The 25,447-nt window shown below is 36.5% G+C and overlaps 1 protein-coding gene across 1 annotated transcript in view; it reads left to right on the forward strand.

Annotated features, from left to right (window-relative positions):
* Positions 1–25,447, forward strand: part of RYR2 (ryanodine receptor 2) — a 794,727-nt gene that overhangs the window by 431,388 nt on the left and 337,892 nt on the right. Inside the window, 1 exon segment of the mRNA XM_078156251.1 lies at positions 7,831–7,914. Coding sequence (XP_078012377.1) covers positions 7,831–7,914 — 84 coding nt within the window.

The raw sequence follows: 25,447 nt of genomic DNA on the forward strand, positions 1-25,447 counted from the left end.
TAAGGAATAAGGCACACACAAAAACTCTAAAGAAATTAAATTTAATTATAACAAGAGAGTCTATTTCAATACATTTCTGAAGAAATCAGAGTTCAGAAACTTATGACACCAGAGAATTTGTGAATAAACATGAACAAGCAGAAATACTAAACATGTTTTTTACAGACCATAATGAAATAAAAACCAGTTCAGGGAATACAAACAAAAGGAAAACAGAATATAACTTTTGAAATGCAGGTGAAGTAAATTTTTCTTAGAGGAAAATTACATTTCTAAAAATATACATTAGCAGAATAGAAAAGGAAATGATTAATGAATTAAATATGCATTAAAAATTAGAAAGCCAACAAATGAACACAAAAGAAGAAATCTTTAAAATTAGCAATGATAGTTGGAAGCCAAAAAGATTAGAGAAATGTTCTTTTAAAAGATAATAAAAATTGACAAACCCTTTCAAATTAATTCATTAATATTTCTTAAACATCTGTTATATGCTGGGCGCTATAAGAAAGAAAAAGACAGTCTCTGCCCTTAAAAATCTTAAAAATCTTATAATCTAAAGCAAGAAGATAACACAAAAAAGGAAACTGAAAAGCTGTGAAGCAGGAGGCACCAAGAAGTAACCAATTTGGGGGCATTATGTTCTGTGGAGTCCAAACCATGTGGAGCTGCTGATGGAAAGTAGAACCAATATTATTCAAAAGAAGAAGTCAGAAAATAAATGAACAAAAACAGCAAATGAAGAAAGTAAAATCACAACAAAATCAGTACAGTTTAGCTAACAGAACTAGAACATAGAAGCAAGTATTACCTTCAAAAATATAAAATACCCAAAGTATCAGAACTTCAAATAGAAATCTTAAATAATCAAATCTCAGAAAAAGGAATAGAAATAATTGTAAAGAAGTAGCAAAGAATAAACTCCACATGGTAATGTATTTGTAGCAGAATTCCATAAATTTTAAAAAACCAATATAAAAACTATATGAATTATTTTCAGAAATTGAAAAAATCACGTATCTCCTTTTATGAGTTTAATACATAAACCAAGGAAAGATGAAACAAAGAAGTGCTATAGACCAATATCAATAATAAATATTGGTGTGTAGAGCCAAGGTGGTGAAGTAAAAGGAGCACTTTTTTCTGACCTCTCCCAACATTCCCCCCTTTAAACAACCCTCAAAGCATGTGAAAATGAATTCTAAGTGAAATGATCAACAAAAAGGTCACAGTGAATCATTTTTCCCCCCAGGCCAGAACAGCTTGGGAGGACAGAACAAAAAGTCTGCAGACATTGCAGTGGGGTTTGAATGGGAACATATTATGGCAGAAATGACACTAACAGTAGACTTTTTAAAAAAAAATTATTGATTTATTTTGATTTCTCAACAATCACTTCCATATGCTTTTGAGTTCAAAATTTTTCTCCCCCTTCCTCCCCAGCACCCTCCCCAAGACAGCACACAATCTGATACAGGCTATTCATTTACATTCCTATTAAACATATTTTCACATTAGTGAAGTTGTAAGTAAAAATTAAAACCAGTAGGAGGAATCATCAGAAAGAGGAAACAAAACTCAACAGAAGAGAAAAAAAAGATAGCAATTCAACTTTCACAGTTATGATTACTATCTGTGTCTTTTTCGCCATCCTTTCCCTCCCTCCCCGTTTATGCTTTTCTTTCTCCTTTCTCCTTTCCCCCCCTCACTAGTGTTTTGCTTTTGACCATTGCCTTCTTCAGTCTCTCCTCCCTTCTATTATTATTCCTTTCCCTTTTCTTCCCCTTTGCCCTTACTGCTTCTTCCCTCCCTTATATCATCCCCCCTCCCTTTTCTTTCCCCTTTTCCCTCCTACTGCCTATAGGGAAAGTTAGATTTCTATACCTAACTGATTATGTTATTCCCTTCTTGAGCCAAATCTGATGAGAGTAAGGTTCAAACAGTGCTCACCCCCCTTCCTTCTTTCCCTCTGCTGTAATAGGATTTTCTGTCTTTTCCTGTAATGTAATTTACCCTTGTCTGCCTCCTCCTTTCTCAGTACATTTTCTAAGATCAGACTAATCCACTTACTTGGATCCATTTAACCCACTTGATTAGATTTTTTTTATCATTACATCAAAGTCAACTAATATCCACCCCCTTTATGTATACTCCTTTAACATGGTGTAATAACAATACAGTTCTCAAGAGTTGCAAGTGTCATCTTCCCTTGTAGGGATGTAAACAGTCCACCCTTATTAACAACATTTTGTATCTTTCTGTCCCATTTACCTTTTTATGTCTTTCTTGAATCTTGTACTTGAAGATCAAATTTTTTTTGAGCTCTGGTCTTTTTATCAGGAAGGTTTGGAAGTCCCCTATTTTGTTGAATATCCATCTCCTCCCTTGAAAAATCATGCTCATTTTTGCTAGGGTAGTTGATCCTTGGCTGCAATCCAAGCTCCTTTGCCTTAGGAATATTATGTTCCATGCCCTGCGGTCTTTTAATGTAGAAGCTGCAAGGTCCTGTGTAATCCTGACTGTGGTTCCATGATATTTAAATTGTTTCTTTCTGGCTGCTTGCAGCACCTTCTCTTTCATCTGGTAATTTTGGAATTTTGCTATTATATTCCTTGGTGTTGTCAATTTGGGATCTCTTTCAGGTGGTGAGCGGTATTCTTTCTATGGTTATTTTACCTTCTGGTTCTAGGACTTCAGGGCAGTTTTCCTTTATGATTTCCTGAAAGATACTGTCCAGGCTCTTTTTTTCATCAAGATTTTCAGGTAGTCCAATGATTTTTAAATTGTTTCTCCTAGATCGATTTTCCAGGTTGATTGTTTTACTGTTGAGGTATTTTATGTTTTCATCTATTTTTTCATTTTTTTGTTTCTGTTTGACTGATTCTTGCTCTCTCATAGAGTCATTAGTTTCCATTTGTCCAATTCTAGTTTTTAACAGATTGTTTTCTTCTGTTAGTTTTTGTACTTCCTTCTTCAATTGGCCAATTGTGTTTTTAGGGACTTGTTTTCTTCAGTGTACTTTTTTTCCAATTGGCCAATTGTATTTTTTAAGGACTCTTCTACCTCTCTCATTAGACTTTTAAAATCCTTCTTGAGCTCTTCTAAGAAGGCTTTTTGGGCTTCAGACCAGTTCATATTCCCTTTTGAAATTGCAGATGTGGGTTTGTTGACAATGTTGTCCTCTTCAGAATTTCTGTCTTGATCTTCACTCTTCTCATAATATGAATCTATAGTACATTTCTTGTTCTCATGGTTTTTTTATTCCCTGGCCTTTAAAGAGATTGAGCTCTCCTGCTGGGGAACAGAGGGCACTGACCCAAGCTTCTTGTGTTGGGAGCCTAGGTCTTGGTCACTGGCTTTGTGTGCTGGGCCTCTTATGTTGGCAATTGGAGGCTGTAGGTTTTGGCAGCTTACCTGTGTTGGGCTGGAATCAGCAAGGCTGGAACTTTCAGGCAATTCTAGGTTGCCTGCTTTTCCTTTCCTTTAGCTTTCTTCAGCTCCTTTTAGATGGGTGCTACAGGGTGTTTATCTGCCTGGGGCCCCTTGAAGTGCTGCTCCCTCATTTCTGCTAATGCACTGGGAGATTCCTTTGAAGTACAGTGCCAAGGCACCTGGTAGTTTTCTGAGCTGATTTCCACCTGTTCCCCCCCTCACTGAGGCACTGGAGGTCCAGGTGTTGGTGTTTGCCTGCTCTACCACCTGGGCTTCAGGATCTCCTACTGGTCGACAGTTGGAGGCTGTAGGGTTCTGACAGCTTACCTGGTGTTGGGTTGGAATCAGCAAGGCTGGGACTTTAGGAAGACTTTAGGTTGCTTTCTTCACCTCCTTTCAGATGAATGCTGCAGGGTGCTTATCCTCCTGGGGCCCTTTGTAGTGCTGCTTCCCTTATTTTTGCTGAGGCACTGGGAGACCCGTTTGCTGGGCTGCTGCACTGCTCTTCCCTGTCTTTCTTCTAGTTCAGCTGTTCCAGGGTTTTTTTTTTTCCCCTAAGTTGATAGTTTCTGGGTTTTCAGAGGTTGATAGGGGAGGGTGAGAGCGACTACCTTTTTATTTTGCCATTTTGGCTCCTGGAAGCAGAAGTCCCAACTATTTTTTCAGCAGTAGACTTTCGAGGGTATCAGTTGCCACAGCAGCAGTGCCAGGAGGCACTCAGAACTCAGAGAAAGTAAGGGGATGGAATAACTGGTCAGAAAGAGATTACATAAGACTTATCTTAGCACTGGGTGCAGGACCAGGTACCATCTGGCAACTCCACTTTCCATTACCCAGTTCCATATTATACTTCCATGGTGGAGAGGGGTGCTTTTAGTTGCAAGGGTCTTACTGGGGTATGGCCAGACCATATAAAACTACTGTTGTGATAGGGAAGCTCAAGACACAAACTTAGAAAATGACAATGATATAAAAGCATCTCCAAGCAAAGCCTCAAAGAAAAATGCAGACTGGACACAAACCCAACAACAGTTCCTGCAAGAACTAAAGCAAGACATGAACAGAGCAATAACATTATTTTTAAAAATCAAATAAGAATGGTGGAGGGAAAATTGGGAAAATAAATGAGAGTAATGCAAGAAAATTGTGAAAAGAAAAATAAACAGTTTGCTAAAAGAGGCCCAAACACTGAAGAAAATAACTCCTTAAAAGTTAGAATTGATCAGGTAGAAATGAATGGCTCCATGAGATTCCAAGAAACCATAAGATAAAGCCAAAAGACTGAAAAAAATAGATAAAATATGAAATATGTCAGAGAAAAAACAACTGGAAAACAGATCAAAGAGAGATGATTTATGAATTATTGAATTAACTGAAAGCTATGATTTTTAAAAAAAAGTATGCACATCTTATTTCAAGAGATTGTAAAGGAAAACTGTTTAGCTATCTTAGAGCCAGAATGCAAAATAGAAACTCTATCAACTGATTACCTCCTAAAAGAGAACCCAAAGTGAAACCCAGGAATATTATAGCCAAATTCCAGAGCTCCCAAATCAAAGAGAAAATATTGCATGCAACCAGAAAGAAACAGTTCAAATACCATGGATTCAGGATCACAAAAAGTTTAGCAGATACTCACTTAACCCCTGTTTGTCTTAGTTGCTTATCTATAAATGGGGACACACTGGAGAAGAAATTACAAATCACTCTAGTATCTTTATCTAGAAAACCTCATGGGCAAAGACTATGGGAGCTCATAGAGATGGACATGACTGAATGAGTGAACAGCTACAATGATGATAAAGGCGAGGTAGACTTAGAGTGTGCTATGGAAGGCAGAAGATCTAATATTAGAACCCAAAGTAACCTATCCAGCATAAACTGTGGGGGAAGAAATGGACATTTAGTGAAATAGAGGATTTTAAAGCATTCCCGATGGAAAAACCAGAGCTGAATAGAAAATTTGACATTCAAATACAAGACTCAATAGAAGCATAAAAAGTGAGAAATCATAAGGAACATAATCATGCTAAACTGATTATATTCTGAATATGATGCGTGTAACCCCTAAGAAGGTGGTACATGTAACCCGTAAGAATTTTACCATATTAGCAAAGTTAGTCTACTTAGAGTGCATGAATGTCTGTCTATTACATTGGGATGATCTCAAAAGAAAACTAGAAGGCTGAGAAAGAAGGATATATTGAAAGGAGGACGAAGGCAGAGGAAGACTGGGAAAAATTATTTCACGTGAAAGAGGTACAGAAGAAAGTTTACAATGGAAAGGAAAATGGAGGGGTGCTGGGGAAGAGCAAGCAATGCTTGGACTTTACTTCCATCTGAACTGGTTCAAAGGGAGATTAAAGGTAGAAGAACGTATCACATACATATACATACATATATGCCTGTATGTGTGTGTATGTATGTATATGTATACATACATATATGCATATATATGTGTGTGTGTGTATCTATCTATACATCTATCTCTGTCTATCTGTGAAGTGCAGTTGGGGATAGAAAGTCATTTTACCCAGCAGGGAAATTGGAGGGGAAGGGGCTCAGCAAAAGCAGGGTGTGTGTGTGTGTGTGTGTGTGTGTGTGTGTGTATGTGTGTGTGTGTGTGTAATGTATTAGAAACCAGAATCCAACAATATTTTGTTTATAAAAGATACATTTGAAACAGAAAGACAGACACAGAGTTAAAATACTGGGTTAGAGCAGAATTTATTGTGCTTCAGCTGAAGTAAAAAAAAAGGAGCAGTAGCAGTCATGACCTCAAACAAAACAAAAGCAGAAATAGACGTAATTAAAATAGATAATCAGAGAAATCAGATTTTGCTAAAATGTACCATGGACAATGAAATAATATCAGTACTAAACATTTATGAATCACGTGGAATATCATCCACGTTCTTGAAGTAAAAATTAAAGTGAATTAACAGGAGAAAATAGACAGTAAAACTGTATAATTAGGGGAACTCAATTTAGCCCTCTCAAATCTAAATACATGTAATCCCAAAATAAATATAAGGAAGAAGTTAAGTGAATGAATAGAAGTTTAGGAAAAATAGATACGAGAGATCTCTGGAGAAAAGTGAATGGGAATTGAAAGGAATATACTTTTTTTTTCTCAGCTATACATGGAAGCTTTACAAAAATTGGCCATGTATTAGAACATAAAAACCTCACAAACAGAAAAGGAGAAATATTAAATGAACCCTTTTTAGGCCACAATGCAATAAAAATTATTTTATTAACCTCTCCCAAAATTTGTAGAATATGGCCACAACCTTACTTAGGGGAAAATGTATATCTCTGAATACTTACATCATTAAAAGAAAGAGTAGTTCAATGAATTGGGTATATGATTTTTTTAAAAAAGCTAGAAAAAGAAGAAATGTCAAATCCTTAATTAAATACCAAAATAGAAAGCCTGAAAATCAAAGGAGATATTAATAAAATTTAAAATAAAACATTGAACTAATAAATACTATTAAAATCTGTTTTTATTAAGAAAAAACAGTATTTTATTAAGAAAAAACAATAAAATAGAAAAAAACATTGATTAATTTTATTTAAAAAAGAGGTAAACCAAATTACCAGTCTTAAAAATGAGAAGTGTGAATGAGCAACCAATGAGCATTAAGTTAAAGGAATTATAAGGAGCTGTGTTTTCCCAATCATATGCCAATGAAGCTGACAATCTAAATGAAATAGATAGCTATTACAAAAATATAAACTGTCTAGATTAATAGAAGAGGAAATAGAATACTTGCTCGATTTTTTTTTTCTAAAATAAAATTATTTGAGCCAGAAATGAGCTACCTGAGAAGAAAAAAAACAGCACCAGATGATTTACACATATAAATGAATTCTACAAAATATTTAAATAATTCCAGTACTGTGTCAAGTGTTTGAAAAAATAGGTAAAGAAGGAATCCTACCAAATTCCTTCTGTGCAACAAATATGGTTTTGGTACCTAAACCAAGGAGAGCGAAAAACAGAGAAAGAAAACTATAGACCTGTTTCCCCAATGAATGTTGATACAAAAATTTCAAATGAAGTACTAATGAGATTGCAGAATTATGTCACAAAGATCATGCATGCATTATGACCTAGTTGGATTTACACCAGTAATTCAGGGCTGGTTCAGTATTAGGAAAATGCTAAGACTTATAAAGCCATCTAGAGGAAGGGAAAAACATTGATCCTCCACTTACACCAATTGGTTGCATAATCCTAAAATGTATTTAAAAACCATTCAACTATCTGGAAGTAAAGTATTCCTGTAGTATAGTTCTAGGAGCCTGTATTTCATTTTAGCATACTTTTATGCACCATGTTCCAAAATATGACAGAAATTGGAATAACTTAATTCTAATTTTGTTTTCCAGGACTTTGTTGGCCTTAGGCTGTCATGTGGGGATATCAGATGAGCATGCTGAAGAAAAAGTGAAAAAAATGAAACTTCCAAAGAAGTAAGTTAAATTCAGATATTTATAATAACCTGAATAGAGTTGGGGTAGATTTAGTCCAATAATTTAATCAATAAACATTTATTAAGCGCCTACTGTTTGCCATATATGACCTTAGGTACTGGGGATAAAAATGCAAAACCAAAACAGTCCCTGTCCTCAAGGAACTTACCTTGAGGGGGAAATACCATGTACACACACACACACACACACACACACACACACACACACGTATGTGTGTATGTATGTATAAAATAAAAACAAGGTGATTTGGTGTGGAGTGTGGGGAGGCACTGGTAGCTGGTGACATCAATAAAAATGAAAGGGAGGAGAGAATACATTTAAGTGGTGCTTATTGCAAAAGTAGAAAGAGCAGAGGTGGAATATTATGTGTGAGGAGCAGCAAGTTTGGCTTCGCTATAGAGTATGAAAGGGAAGTAATGTATATCATGAGACTTTAATATAGGCTGAAACAAGATTGCAGAGTGCTTTAAGTGCCAAAAGGAGGAGTTTATCTTTGATCAAGGGGCAACAGGGGACTACTTGAGCTTCTTAAGTAACATAGTAGACCTGTGTTTTAGGAATATTACCTTGGTCATGTGGAGGGCGGATTCGAGAGGAAGATACTTGAGGCTTGTTGACCCCCATAGTAGGCTATTGCAGTAGTCCAGACAAGAGGTTGAGGTTAAATAGATTGGATTAGTGGCCATGTGAAGGAGAGAAGGGGAAAGGTTTTAAAGGTAGACTAGACAAGACTTGGTAACTAAATAGATATAGGGGCATAAAGGGATGAGTTAGTGATGACTCAGAAGCTGTGAATCTGGGGTGCCTGGAAAGATGATGGTGTCCTTAATAGAAATGAGGAAGTTCAGAAGAGAAATGCGTTTAGTAGAAAAGACAGTGAGTTCTGTTCTGACTTTGTTGAGTATGAGAATTCTCTGGATTATCCAGTTTGAAATGTCTAATAGATAGACATGTGGTGATGTGGGACTAGAGCTCAAGAGAATTAGTAAAACTGAATATGAAGATCTGGGAGCCATCTGTATAGTGAAGATAACTGATTCCATGACATCACCAAGAGACACAATGTAAAAAAAAAATAAGAGGGCTGAAGACAGAGCCTTAGCATATATTTACTAGTCAGGAGCTGGAGATGAATGATTTAGTAAAGGAAACTTAGAAAAAATGGTAAGGTATGTAGAAAAATAGAGAGACTGAATGGTATCTTGAAAACACAAAGTTTCCAGGAAAGAGGGAGTGATCAACAATGTTAAAAGCTCTATTGGACTTGGTAACTTTGGAGAGAGTGGAAGTTGAGTATTATAAGGATCAAGAAATGAGTGAGGGGAGAGAAAGTGAATGCAACAAATGTAGACCATTCCCCCGACCAATAATTTGACTCAGAAATGGAGGAGAGATATTGCATGTGGCCTAGAAGGATGTTAGGGTCTAGTGAAGGGATATTAAGAATGGGAGAAGCTCTGGTGTGTTGAAAGGCAATGTGGAAGGAATCAGTAGTTGAAGAGAAGAGATTGAAGATAGGTAAGGAGAAATAAGGTGGGAGCGATCTACTGGAGAAGATAGAATGGGGCAGGACCTAGGATATATGTTGACCTTATCAAGGAGAAGGATCACCCCTTTGTTAGAGACTGAGGTAAAGGAGTAGAAGATGAGGAATGATATCAAAAGGTTTAAAAGTTATAGAAAGAGAAGGAACTTGTGGTGAATTATCTTGTTTTTTGAAGTAAAGTATAAGACAAGATCCTCACCTGAGAAGGACAAGATGGGAGTAGATAAAAAGAGGGAAGGCTAATTGTAGGGAAGGAGGTGGAATGAATTATGTAATTAATATATATATATATATATATATATATATATATATATATATATATATATAAGTGAATTATAGAGTTTTCAGTTGTGGAACAAGTGGTTAGTGGTGATGTTAAAGATGTGACAATCCCATGTATGGGTGAGTTGATATAGAAGACTAAGTGATGGTAGTTAAGGAGTTTGAGGGATTGAGAAGTTAGAGAGTTTGAGTGGACATCAATATATATGTTGAGATCTCCTAGCAAAAGGCAGGAATTAAAATGAAGAATACTGTGAGTCAGAAGCTGAACTCCTTAAGAATTAAGAAGAGACGAAGAATGACTTGGAAAATGGTAGATAATTGCCATTGTGATCTGGACAGGGTAATAAATTTGGATAGAGTGAAGCTCAGAGGAGAAGTTACTCAGTACAGTGGGAGACATGTAGTATACCAATTCCTCCTCCAAGACCAGTGTATTGGGGGCTTCCAGTGTTAGATTACAACCAGTGCTAGAAAGGGTGACAGGCGATGAAATCTCTTTGGGGGAAGCCAAGACTCTGTGAGGGCTTGTGTCATGTGTAAAATTTAATGAAAAGGCAAGCTGAGGCATGTTTCTCTGTGCAAGATAACATTTTATTATCAGCAATTTATTATCAGTAATCTGAGAATAAGATGGGTCAATGGTTACCTCAGTTTCCAGCCACAGACAAAGAATTAAAGATGCAACTCCTTTTTATGAGCATAGAAAAAAGAACAGAACAGAAAATATATCATTAGTTATGGGATTGGTAGGATCATGGAGGTGAGGAATAATTGATTACATTGAAGAAAGGGGTTTACACACACTGGGACCCATATCACCCCCCCCCACACACACACTTTGTCTTGAAGGAATGCTTTTTAATGGATTTATGGCACCCAGCTGCATCCTGAGGTCATTGATAGTGGACAGAAGTAGACTCACAGGTGCTTGGGAATGTAATAAGACCACCTTTAATTAGCAAGAATGAGGCTAAGATGGGACCAGATCAGCTAGTCTGCTTCTCAAGAATAAATGTCTTGAAGTTTCTCAGAAACTGAAGTCATGTGGGTTAACAGGCATCCTGTGGCACAGAGTGATTTGCAGGTGATACTGAGATGATGTTTCTCACAGAATTAGAATATTTTATGAAAGAAATGAATTTCTAAACTTTAACTCAGAGTTCTTTGGACAACAAATCAGACATCCTTGAAAGATAACTTGGTGGTGTAAAGATACAAGACCAGATGCCCTAGTATTCACCTGCATTCCCCCAAGGGTAACTAAATTCCTTGAGACAAGGGTAGAACAGTGAATAAATAGCAAGAGAACTTAACTCATTACAGGTTAGCTCAATTTTGAACTAAATTGGGAGACAGAGAACCATGACTGTAGCAGTTACAGGACAAAATTAATTAACTGTAAATAGAATCAATAAGGAAATAATACAGGATCAATTTTAATCTTCTCACTTGATTATATAGATTTGTTATAAAAGTTTTGTTTGGGACATTTGTGACATAGGACAGAGGAAAAAAATAATTCCTTGTTAATTGAAAAAAAACAAAAAAATAGAGGATCGTGAGAGGAAGAGATCTAAATTGAAGAAGTTTGTTAATTAAAGAACAGGAATTCCAGAGGGCATGATGAGTGGCAGAACTGGAGTGGTACATTGGAAGAGCACGATTGAAGTGAATGGGAATGAGAGAATGAGAAATCAGGGCTGTTGTAGTGGGGTGAGCAGCTTGTTTTTGGATAGCCATTCATGGAGATTATGAATCAAGGAGGTCATTTGAGTTTGCTGACCTTAGATAGATATGTCCAGAAGGAATATGCTAGGCTGTGCTCATGCTTGGTGGTCTCAGAAGGTAATGGAAATAATTCTTCTGATGATGGCAGGTGAGGAGTAGAATACTCTAAGTCTCAGTTCTGCTTAATTGGGTCTTAGTATCGCCTTTAAGCATGTCCTGGACAGGGCATTATGGTGTCTGATGTGTGGAGAGGAGTAACAGGGTCTTGGAGATGGAATGTTCAGAACACTCACTTATGGTGTCTGTCCTTGTCATGGAGAATGTCTAGTGAAGAGTTCAAAAGGAAAAGAGATTTTCCATATATAGTTAATTCTGGTTGTTTCCATTAGTGGATGGAATTGTCTTGATTGCCTTCATCTCCAGAACACTGCAGAACCTCTTACGTAAGATTCACAGTCATTCAAAAGATTGTCTAGCTATCCACATAGGAAAAACCAAATGGAAAAAAAAATTATATAGATTATGATATAGTTGGATAGAAAATCCATAGAATTGGTTCATCATTGTATGAGTGTGTATAGTGTATGTGATACACACATATATATAAAGAGGGAGTTCAGTAGGAACAAGGATTATGTTTGAAAATTTCATAGAACTTTTGCTGACCCTGAGCCACTAGAGAGTGAGAGACTGAAGTTTGGTGAGAAAATGAGGATAATACTGGGAACAATCTTGTAGAGAACATGGGAGAGAATGGGATTCCTTGTGCATGTAGAAGATTTTACCTTATTAAGGAGAAGGGTAGCCTCTTTGCATGAGACTGGGGTGAAGGAGGAGATAGTAGTGGAATCTTATGTGATGTGAAATGAGGAAGAGGAAAGAAGAGGGAGCTCTTAACAAATGATCTCAATTTTTTCAGTGAATTATGATGCAAGATACTCAGGAGGTTTCATGAAGGATGAAAAGTTGGAAAAAGCTGGGGTAGTGAGTGGGATAGTGAATTGTGGGAGGGATAAAAAAGGATTGCCTTGCTACAATCAGGACCGATGTAAGTTACTTAACAAATTTATAGTAGACCTAATCAGTACAGTTTAGTGATTTTTCTCCAGTTTCATTTAGTAACACAAAAGCAGACTGCAGATGGTTGGAGTAATCCAAGGATGAGACGTGGTATGGCAAGATCTTTGATAGGACACAGGGAAAGATTTTTTATTGCTTTACTATACACAATTTTCTGTGAGACAACAGCTCAGCACAATTTTGTGTTCGGACTTGGCAGAAATAACTAACTGTGGATCAGATACTAAGCAATCAAGTAGTTCTGTCATGAAAAATAAGTAAAGCATGCTATCATTCACAGACCTTTAGAGCACTTAGCAGTAACAACTGAATCTGAAATATAGTAGAACTGGGAAGAACTGGGAAGTTAGCCATGAGAGTTAGTCATTAGAACAACAATGATATATAGAACACATTTAGTTAATACTTTTTAAATTGTGTTGTTTCTCAGTACGGAAGGCAATGGAAATTTCCAGTGACCTATAGATCTGTGCTATGTTTGTATACCCACCATGACAAGTCAACATTTTAAACTTATCTATGTTACATATGTTATTTCTCTCTTTTAGAATATAAGCTCTTAGAAGGTAGAGAGTTTAGTTTTTCTTTGTGTTCTTAGTACATGGCTTAATACCTAGTGCCAGGTATATGTTTAAAGAATTTGTTTTTGCTGTTCTTAACCAGTATTTATTTGCATAAGGAACTTCTGGTGAGAAATTTCCTTCCACTGTGTAAATCTATAAATGTACTGAAAGTTACAGACTTTTACTGGGAACACTGAGAGATAAAGTTTCCTTCGCAGCGTCATATCACTAGCAGGATTGGAACTCAAGTCTTCTTGATTTTTTATCCAGTGTGGCACAGTACCTGAAAAATAGTAGACACTTAATAAGTTATTGTTGAGTGAATGGATATTGATCTGATTCTGACCTATAAGGAGGCTGCTAAATTAGAAATTATGAGGACCTTTAGAGGAAGTGACTAGTCTTTATCAGAGTTTGTAGAAGATAAGGAGGAGAAAGTTAGGAAGAGTACAATGCATAGATTAATACATGGCACATGGTAGGCACTTTTTAAGTGACTGACTGACTGAGTGCTTTTCAGACTTCAGAGGGAGGATATGTAGAATTCCATGGTCTGAAATTCTCTAGGCAAAGTCAGCCTGATAGGAGGCTCTCAAGAACAAAATTCTTTTGACATAAAGATTAACCAATGAAAGATGGAAAAGAAAAGGGACAACTATTTAAAAAGACTTAAGTACATTTGCAAGGAACAAATCCACTAAATTAAATTTGTGAAGCTGTGTCAGTCAGTTAACTAGCATTTATTAAGTGCCTATAATGTGTCAATTAATATGCTAAGCACTAGGGATACAAAGAAGGGAAAAAAATGTCCCTGCTCTCAAGGAGCTAATGGTCTAATGGAGGAGATAACAATGAGAACAATTAATGAACAAACAAGATAAATGCAACATAATTTGTCAATATTCTCAGAGGGAAAGCATTAAGATTAAGGAAAACTAGGAAAGGCTTCTTGCGGAAGATGGAATTTTAGCTTATATTTGAAGGAAGCCAGAAAAACTAGGAGGCAGAAGTGAAAAGGGAAAGAGTTCTGGGCATAGCAGACATCCAGTGAAAATGCATAGAGTAGGAGGATGGAATATCTTTTGCTAAGAATAGCAAGGAAGTTAGTATCATTGGATTGCAGAGTATATGTTGCAGGAGGAGAGGTGAAATAAAGTATAAGAAGACTGGAGAGGTGGGAAGGGGCCAAGTTGTGAAGGACTTTAAAAGCCAGGGTATTTTATATTTGTAATAGGTAGTCCCTGGAATATATTAAATAGGGGAATGATATGGTGAGACCAGTGCTTTAAGAAGACGAATTTACTACTTTTACTAATAGTGCTTTACAAATATTAACTCATTTTATTCTCACAACAACCTTGAGTGGTAGCTTCTATTACTATCTCCTTTTTACAGATGAAGAAACTCAAGTAGACAAGTTAAGTGTCACAGAACTAATAAATGTTTGAAACTGGATTTGAACTCAGGTCTTCCTAAATCTAAGTCCAGTACTCTTATCCACTGTACCACCTAGGTACCTCTGAAAGCCGGGTGGATGGTTTGGAGGGAATGAGAAGATAAGGAGGCAAAGAGGATAACCAGCAGTCTGTTGTAATAGTTAGGCATAAGGTGATTAGGGCCTTCACCAGGGCTGTGGTAGTGTCAGAGAAGATAAATATTGTATATGAGATGGTAATGAGATGATGAGATTGAACATGTCTTCTTATACACTGCTTATAGAAGTAAATATGTCTGCTAAATATGTTTTTGAACTACTTGTAAACCTCATAATTAGATTGACTACATGTGAAATTTTGTCCCTTGATCTCACTACCATAGAGATCATTCTGACAACGATTTGGTTTACCCTTGTGGGTCTTAGGGAGTTCAGGCTTAGTTTTGCTTAGTTTCCTCAGCCCTTCAGCATCTGGACCTGTGCCTTTTGAGGACATCCTTTTGTTTTGTTAATATTGTTGATGGTGCCTGGATAAGCCCTTAAAGCTATTCACTTTAAAAAAAAATTACTAAATAGGCTACTTACAGACTTCTGGTGAGCTTCCTACCACTTGAAGTATTTAGGTAGAACCTGGTAAGGCTCACAGTAGAATCTGTCAGGGATACATTGGAGGAAATTTTTGTAGTAAGGAGAGTTTTGACAGATTATTGGCATAGTGGATAGAATGCTTGACTTGGACTTAGAAAGACTTTTATTTGAATCTTGCTTCAAACATTTGATTTATATGATTTATATGAGCTTATATGATTCTGGCAAATCATTTAACTTCCTAGCCTGTTTTCTTATCTATAAAATGGGAATAATAATATCTTTTAGTATTATTCTTGAAGATCAGAATATATGTAAATTGCTTTGTAAATCTTAAAGCCCTAAATAAATGTTAGATATTTATTACTCTTATTACTTATTACTGTTATTATTATTACAGATGTTATTTTGTACTGGAGAGTTCTAGCTTCCCCTATATATCCCAACCTTTTTCTCCTTGAACTTCACATAGCACTTGAATATAATTATTATTATAGCTATCTTTATATGTATCTTATTGTTCTACTATTCTGTGAGCTTCTTGAGGACAGAGACTGTCTTATTTAATACTTTCTCCCCTACAGCAACCACCTCCAGTATTCTGCATATTGTAAATACTTAATAAATGTTTTTGAGTTGAACTAGAACCACATATTTTTAATTTCTCCTCCCAACTTTGGTGTATAATGACTGATATACATATACTTTCAGGGAAATGCTTTGTTTACTATTATCTATATACTTTCAATGAAAATCCAAGCAAGTATTTAAGGTCTGTATAGATGCCTACAGCAAAACTCATTCTTAATATTTGTGTGTGTACTTGTTGGCAAATTTCCCAGTTTTTTCAAGGCACTTGTTGAGCTGATTTAATAATGGAAGTTATAGCTAACATCTACTAAATTTGGACATTATCACCTTCTGTTGTCTTATTATTTTCACAATTAAATGACTTTTCAACTCCATTTAATGTTATGATTGGAGAGAATAAGGAAAAGTTTGTTTCTTAATATTTTTCCTATTTTTCCCTGCTTAGGTATCAGCTTTAATTTGCCTTTCACTGCTAGTATGTAGTACCTTTCCCCGTCTTAAACTGAGTTTGATCAGAGTATCTGTTCAGGAGGAGATAGAGTCATATAGGAATGAAGAACTAATTGAATTGGTGCTTCACACAGGCATTCATCAATGAAGCCAAATGCTATCAATTCTTTTCTTTCTTTCTTCCTTTTATTTTTGGTTTTTTATTTTTTTTATTTTTATTTTTTGTGTGTGTGTTTACATCTTCAGTAATTTGGAGAGAACAAGCAGGTAAGTTGCAAGTTTAAAATGTTCTTTTCCAGGTTTAAAAATATTTTAAAAGGTTAATGGACTTTGATCAATATAGTACTGTTTCCAGTATTCTTGTGGCCTGAAAAATATATCAAGACACTTTCTTAATGAGCCTCTGTTTTATGTGGACACTAGGGAAGAAGTACATAATCATATGCTCTTAGGAAAGTACTTTATAGATCATCTGGTCCATTGACCTAAATCTTAAAAATGAAGAAAACTTGGAAGTAGAAGTTAAATGATTTGCCATTCTAAGATGCCTCCTAATTTAAATGCAGATTAAAGGGAGAAATAGTTTCAATTTTCCTAAACGACTCATTATCATGCCTCCTGAAATACTTCTTTTTGGTAAAATTGTTATTCCCTCTATTTAGATATAGTTAGAGTAGCAGATTCATTTTGAAGGCAATATCATTAGCAGTCCATATTGATTTGAATATTATTATTTTTATGACACTGTACTAAGTAGAGCAATTCAGTTTTGTGTATTATCCTTGGAAAGGACATGTTGAGAGGGAGTAGGACTAAAAGATAAAACTTTTTAGTGACTTAAACTTAAATAGAATTATTATCTAGTTAATTGACATCAATTTTAGGTTTCAGATTCTCTTTTGTAAAGGGTTACAGTTAAAAACAGTTGACATTTTTACAAATAACAGTATGTAATTGGATTTATGGATGGCTTGTTCACAAACTCAAATGTTGCAGAAGTCGCCACAATTGTTATGATTAAGTTAAAATATTTAGTCCCAGAGGATGAGAAAACTTGAGTAATAGTTTCAGAAATCCTTGTCTGGTGTTCTCTGTTCTCCTCTCTTCTTCCCCCCATAGTTTTTCTTCAGACTAAGTTTGTGTCACTTAATGTGATATACTTTTCCCCCCTTCTTTAGATGGGATTGGCAATTTGAAGAAAGTCACAGGCAAGATTCCCTGTGCCAAAGTAACCCCCCTGACTCAACTGAGATAGGGTGACAATACTGCTTGAAATCCTACTAGTAGTTATTAATTTATTTTTTTCTTTCCACGTATTTTCTTTTAGCATGTGCCTACCAAATGCCCTGTTTTTAGGGCATAAGAGATTGATCAGTCATCACATCTTGTTAATTACTTTATTAGTTTGCTTTGGGGATAGCTAAGTGTCACAGTAGGTAGATCCTAGAGTCAGAAAGACCTAAATCCAAATATGTCTTCAGGTGCTTACTGGCTTTGTGACCATGACCAAGTCACTTAACCCTACTTGCCTCAGTTTCTTCAGCTGTAAAATGAGCTGGAAAAGGAAATGGCAAACCACTCCAGTGTCTCTTCCAGGAAAATCCCATATGGGGTCATGAAGAATTGGACATGACTGGAATGACTGAATAACAACAAAAGATTAATTTAATCACTGTAACAGGGAGCAGAATTCAGGAGCCTTGGGAAATAGGTATTTGAAAATTAACTGCTGCAATGAGCAGAAGACAGACCTGTGACTTCACTGGTATGGGGAATTTCTGGTGAGAAAGCTCTTTCCACCAGTGCCATTTGTTCTGTCTTTAAGGCTGGTAGTCTGTATACTTAGGTATGTTCACTTTCATGTATGCCAGGTAGCTTCTAAGCTCTGGAGATAAAAGCCGTTGTCCTCAAGGAGTATGCAGACTAATTCGGGATGTCATTGAAAGGAACCTAGTGGCTAAGCTCTTTAAGGGCAAGAATTGCTTCATTTGTTTCTTTGTATTCCCAGAACTTAGCACAGTACCTAGAGCACAGATGAGATTTTAGCCTGTCTCACATTCCCTTCCCCTCTCCCAGCCTCCTAACCCAGTTGGAACCTTTCAGCAGTGCCAGGCCATAGGCGCTTAACTTCCAGACAAGGCAACTCCTTTCTTTTGCCAATTTCCTGGGCCTGCTTTTGCACCATAAGTAGACCACCATAAGTGGTCAACATCCTCCTTCCAACCAAGTGTTGTTCTGCCACAGGAATTTCTCCATTGCCAGGTTATCCAGAAGGCAAGAATTTTTTTTCCTCTTAATTAATTTATTTTTTACTTTTCAACAATCACTTCCATAGACTTTTGAGTTTTAAATTTTCTCACCCTCCCTCTCCCCCTCCCTTCCCAAAATGGCATGCAATCTGATATAGGCTTTACATATACATTTCTGTGAAACATATTTTCACATTGGTCATATTTAAAGAAGAGTTAGAACCAATAGAGGAACCACAGGAAAGAAGAAACAAAAGAGAAAGAAAAAAAGGAGCAGGAGTATGCTTTGATCTGCGTTCCAACTCCAGAGTTCTGTCTCTGGATGTGGATAGCATTTTCCATCATGAGGCTTTTGGAGATGTCTTAGATCCTTGCATTGCTGAGAAGAACGAAGTCTATCAAAGTTGATCATTGCACAATGTGGCTGTTAACTGTGTCCAACCTTCTCCTGGTTCTGCTCACTTTACTCAGCATCAGTCCATACAAGTCTTTGCAGGTTTTTCTAAAGTCTGCTTGCTCATCATTTCTTATAGTACAATAGTATTCCATTACATTCATATACCAAATTTGTTCAGCCATTCCTTAATTGATGAGCATCCCCTCAATTTCCAATTCTTTGCCACCACAGAAAGAGCTGCTATAAATATTTTTGTACATGTGAATCCTTTTCTCGTTTTTATGATCTCTTTGGAATACAACCCTAGAAGTGCTATTGCTGAGTCAAAGGGTATGCACATTTTTATAATCCTTTGGACATAATTCCAAATTGCTCTCCAAAATGGTTGGATCACTTCACAATACCACCAACAATGCATAAGTGTTCCAATTATCCCACATCTTCGCCAACATTTATTATTTTCCTGTTTTGTCTTTTTAGCCGATCTGATAGGTGTGATGTGGTACCTCACAGTTGTTTTGATTAGCATTTCTCTAATCAATAGTGATTTAGGGCATTTTTATATGACTTTATATAGCTTTAATTTCTTCATCTGAAAACTGCCTGTTCATATCCTTTGACCATTTATCAATTGGAGATTGACTTCTATTCTCATAAATTTGACTTAATTCTCTACGTATTTTAGAAATGAGGCCCTTATTGGAGACACTGGTTGTAAAATTCTTTCCCAGTTTCTTCTTCCCTCCTAATCTTGATTGAATTGGCATTGTTTGTGCAAAGTCTTTTCAATTTTAATGTAAGCAAACAATAATTTATCCATCTTCTACCTCCCAGAGCCTTCTACAAAAAAAGGAAGGCACCTGGTCTGATCTCCACCTATTCCTGCCAGTATGCTTTCTTATTTCAAAATATTACAGAATGTAACATCTCCCTCTAATAGGAGACTGAATGTTAAGGTTGACATTAGATTGTCCAATCTTGTGCTTCTCTCCGTAGAGCACTATGCCTGGACTCACTGCTCATTTGTTAGCATATTCTCATCACCTATACTTTCCCCATTCTGGTGATACTGAGGTCCAATGTACAAAACCTGATCTCTGTCCTCAAACTGACACTCAATCAGACGTATCTACCTTAACCCTACTTCCACAGTGTCCTACATTAGATTTTACCCTTTATACTCTGTCTTTTGGAATGTTTGCTCCGTAAATAACAAACATGCTTTCATCTTAAACGACTTTCTTTTTGCCTCTCTCCTTGCTCTCATTGAGACACGATTTCTTCCTAACTAAACCTCTTCTTTCCAGTTCTGGCATCACTGTTTCTCATTTACTGTACCACTCTCCCTTCTCCCCTGCAAATCCAAACTGTAGTCACGGTAGGAGAATCATTACACTTCTTGCTTCCCACAGTCACTTATAGACCCTCCTGTGACCAACTTCACTAGGCACCTTTTCTTTCTTTGAGATTTATGCCATCGAAATTGACCACCCATTCCAATCCTGATAACTGTTATCTTTAGACCCAAAAGACCCTTCCTTACTCAGTGAGTTAAGTGCCTAGCTCACAAATCTTTCTCCACCCCTATTTCCTGCACTCATGCTTGGAGACTTCATAAATAATTATACCCCCTCAAACTTCTTAAGTGCCCAGTTCCTCAGTCTAATAGATTCCCATGATCTGCTGCTCTGATCTACTTCAGCTACATATACAGATTCATACACATGATTATGCCCAACATACCTGTTAAGTGTTCTGCTTCCAGTGCCAGAACTCTGAAATTCCTTTATCTGAAAATACCTTTTCATCATTCCAGCTTTACCTTATTTGTGCTTCATATGATTTTCATTCCTTCTGCCCCTCAGTTCTCTCCCAGACCATCATCCCTGTACTGGATACATTCTTCTCCCTCCCTATCTTGACCTGTTGATGAACCAACTCAATTCTAACCTGACCTCTGTCCTTGTTTCCTCTGCAACCATTGTCCATTGTCCTGTTGTCTATCATGCTTTGCTGGTCCTCATACTTGGATTATTTCTGCTGTGTGCCTCCTTTGCTCCAATTTACATGAAGCTCATTGGAGAAAACCTGGTGATTTGGTCCTCTACTGATTAATGTTACACAATCTGAGCTGAACCCTCTATGCAGTAAGACTTCCATACCTTCTTATCTGTTATCAGTCCTCCCACTGTATACCCTTTCCCTCACTTTCTCAGTCAAGAACCTCATCTCATATTTCACTGAAAAATTGAGACTATCACAGAGAGCTCCCTCTTCTCTCATCCTCCTCATATCACATCACTTAGATATCTCCCTCTGCTGTATCCTCCTTCCTTCCAGTCTCAGACAAAATGGTGGCTTTTCTACTAGCAAAGGTACATAACCACTATCTTGTCCTTCCCCAGCTTCTCCAGCAAAGGGCTCCAACTATCATCCCCAATCTCTCTCATGTCTTTCTCTATATACTAGTTCCTTCTTTTTGCCAATAAACATGCCTATCATTGCCTTATTCTTATAAAACTTTTAGGTGGTCTGGCCATCCCAGCTAGGTATTGTGCTATATCTCTTCTCTTGTTTGTGGCTAAACTCCTTAAGAAAGCTATCTAAAATTGGTGCCTCCACTTTTCTCTCCTCTCACTCTCTTATAAACCTTCTTCAGTATGGCTTTGCTCTTTATCATTTACCTGAAACCAGACTCTCCACCATTATCAATTGTCTGTTAATATTCAGATCTAATAGCCTTTTCTCAATCCAGAGACTACTTGACCTTTCCTGTAACATTCAACTGTATTGATCACCTCTTCTTTCCGGATATTCTCTCCTTTCTAGATTTTCCTGATATTCTCTTCTAGATCACTTTTATCAATTGGATGTGCTTATAGGCATCTCAAACTCAATCTCAATATGTTCAAAATAGGAATTGTTGTCTTTCCCCAAAAGCCTTTCCCTCCTCAGAACTTCCCTATTGCCATCAAGGGCACCATTGTTCTAGTCACTCAAACTTGCAACCTCAGCGTCATCTCTTACTCCTCACTTTCATCCCATATACCCTATCCGTTATCAAATCTTGTTTCTATCTTCACAACATCTCTTGTTTAAATTACCTTCTCTCTACTCATATAGCCACAACCCTAATTCTGGCCCTCATCACCTTTCACCTGGACTATTATAATACTCTTCTAATTGGTCTCCCTGCCTAAAGTTCTCCCTACTACAAGCCATCCTCTATTAAGCTGCCAAGGTGATTTTTCGAAAGTAGATCTGGCCACATCACCCCCTACTCAAGGAAGTCCAGAGATTCCCTATTACCTCAAGAAAAAATATAAACCCTCTGTTTGACATTTAAAGTTATTCATAACTTGGTAATTTTCCTACTATATGAGTTATAGCAGTAATGACAACAACAATCATTTATATCGTGCTTCAAGATTTGCAAAGTGTTTCACATGTAAAGTAGGTGCTATTATCCCCATTTTACTGATGAGAAAACTGCAGCTGAGTAAAGTTAAGTGACTTTCCCAGGGTCACACAGCTAGTGATTATTTGAAGTAGGATTCATACTCAGATCTTTCTGAATCTAAGTTGAAAATTCCATTCAGTATGTCACCAATATGTCCTCTTACACTCTGCACATATTCTGTAATCCAGCTATCCTGGCTATTTGTGGTTCCTTGAACAAGATATTCTATCTCCCATCTCCTGGCTTTTTCAAACTAGCTTTCTTTCCTCAAAGCCTGGAACGCTTTTCTTCCTCACCTCTGCCTCTTAGTTTCCTGGCTTCCTTCAATAACTCTTTTTTTTGGGGGGAGGGGGTGGATAATAAATCCCTTTATAACCTGGACCCAACCTATCTTTTCTGTCTCATTCCTTTCCTGTATTCTGTGATACAACTAAACTAAATTTACAGTTCCTTAATCTTACAGTTCCTTAATCTCTTGTCTCCTGTTTTTGTAGTGGCTGTCATTCGCACTTGAAATTTGCTTCCCTCTTACTTCTGACTCTTACTGTTCGAAACTCCTTTCAAAATCTAGCTAAAATCCTACCTGTGTAGGAGGCCTTTTCCAGTTCTCTCCAACTGCTAATGGATTTCCTTTTCATATCTCTTATATGTACCTTGATATTTATATATTTTCTTCCCATGAGAATGTATGATCCTTGAGAGCAGAGACTTTCTGTTTACTTTGATTTTCTTTGTATCCCCAGCTCTTAGCATAGAGTAAGGTTTAATAAATACTGCTTGATTGAGTGAGTGGATTTGTTATTTTATTCTGGGAAATCATAAAGATGCTGAGTTGAGCAATAGGGTAGTTGATTGACATACCTTTTCACAGTGTTGATTTGATTAAGGCTGTCAGAGGAGGTGCAAAGGTGTGTGTGTAAGAATAAAAAAACCATTTTATTTTCCCAGTACATTCATACCCTGTAAAAATGCCAGACAGATTTCTTCCTTTTCTCGTTTTTTTTCCCCCTACAATTGAGATAATTCTATACTTAGTTGTACTTGTTCCATATCTTCTCAGGAGTGTTTGAAATCAAGAAAAACAAAACAAAACAAAACTACCTTTCTCTCAACTAATGGAAGTAATCAGTCTCTCTCTCTCTCTCTCTCTCTCTCTCTCTCTCTCTCTCTCTCTCTCTCTCTCTCTCTCTCTCTCTCTCTCTCCCTCTCTCCCTCCCTCCCTCCGTCTTCTAAACTCCTTTAGAAGCATTCATCCTCTTACATCACTAATGTTCTACTTTGTGTTATCATTATTGGCATCCATGTCTTACCTCCACTTCTAGATTGTAAATTTGATAAAGATACAGACTGTTTTAATCTTTTTTGTGTCTGTGCAGCAAGTAACACAGTCTCATATAAATGGAGGCCACTTAAATATTTGTTGATTTGTTGAATGAATGAAAAAATCTTAGATTAGATGTTAACTTAATCAGTTTCTTTTCTTTTTTCTTATACCGACCATTAGTGTATGCTCCATAGCACCTGTTCCAGGACCTTCATAATTGTTTTCATCTGCCCATTCTGCCAGGGGAAGTTGTCACATGTTTGGGATAGACATCCCCTAATTGTTACTCTCAACCTGTTTTAGCCCATTTACTGAGTCAGTTTGCTGGAATATGGACACTGCACATGCTCTAGCTTCTTGGAATGATAGATGAGAATTGGGTGAAGATGGACACCAGAGGTGGATGAGCAGCCCTGAAAAGGGCTTAGCAAGCCCTCAAACTAGAAGTTCTAGTTATCACTGAACGCCTCATATACTCCTAAAACCCAAAACCTAAGAGATGTTTAATAAGTGCAACTTTTTTTCTTAGAGATTTTTTTCTTATAACACTGAGACATTATTCGAGTTGGTCAGGATCACATAGCCAGTATATTTCAGAAGATGGCCTTGAAGCCAGGTTGTCCTTGGTTAGAAGCTTATGCTCTAATCATTAGTCAAGCATAATAAAATTCTGGTAAGGATGACAGCAGATTTCTTATTTAAAAATTAAACTTATGAATGCAAATTTAAATGGCATAAGTAATAACTTTTATAATGGCTGGACAGTAGCCCTAAACAAACCAAAATAATTTTAGTAATATTTTATTTTCCCCTAGTTATGTATTAAATGTATTTTAAACATTTTTTAAAGTTTTGAGCTAATCTATCCCTTCCTTCCTCCCCTTCCCAAAATAATTTTTATACAATTTTAGAGTACAATTATTGTGTATATAAATATGGGATAAAATTTTTGAAGACTTTTTTATATTGGAATTAGGTACTATTAAAGTATAGGCATTATGCTTTTGTCTTTCTGTTTTTTCATCTTCATTCTTTTTTGTCACTGTAATAATACTATTTGTATTGTAAAATAGTGAAGTGGGGTTTTGTTTTATTATAACCTGAGTTTCAAGCCAAGCCTTGAGTATTTTGTCTGTAACTGTATATAGAAGGAAAAGCCTAATTTAATGGAGAAAATGCTGAAAGAAGCTGCCTTTCCTTTTAGAATTGGTACAAGAACTTTGGTTGAGAGGAGATTCTCTTTCTTACGCTTCTGAAGTCTTATCATAAAGAAAATCTGGAGCTTGATGTTTCTTCTCTAAGACAAAGTTCTGTTGTACCAATACCACCTACTCTGTCTCCATTAGTATTCTCTCCAGCAATTAGGATTCTTCTACATATGCAATTGCAGGTAAAATGGCCCAACCTTTCCTTGAAACTTGAGTTATATTGGCTTTGAGTATATTGTTTACTTGTAAGTACATTTAATGTTTACAGAATTTAAACTTAAAGCCATCTGTGGCTTTGTAGGGAAAAAATTAGAAATGAAAATTGCATGTATTTGAAGTTGCCTGAAGTGTAAAATTTGTAGAATAATGGAAAAATAGAGGTAGAGATTTAAAGTGGACTTAGATCTGGTTTACGTGATTGTGATTGGTTTGTCTTATTTTGCATATAGTCCAACACTGATTGCATGGGGTACAGCGTGAGGATAGACTAAAAAATTTTGTCAGAGTTGTGCTGAAACTTTTTTTTTGTGGTGAAACCCTTGTTTGGTAAAACCATTACAGAAAGGCAATGGCATTTTCAACTCCATCTGTGTGTAGAATTTGTAGTC

Source organism: Phascolarctos cinereus, unplaced genomic scaffold (genome assembly GCF_003287225.1).
Source record: "Phascolarctos cinereus isolate Bilbo 61053 unplaced genomic scaffold, phaCin_HiC Scaffold_5;HRSCAF=322, whole genome shotgun sequence".
NCBI lineage: Eukaryota > Metazoa > Chordata > Mammalia > Diprotodontia > Phascolarctidae > Phascolarctos > Phascolarctos cinereus.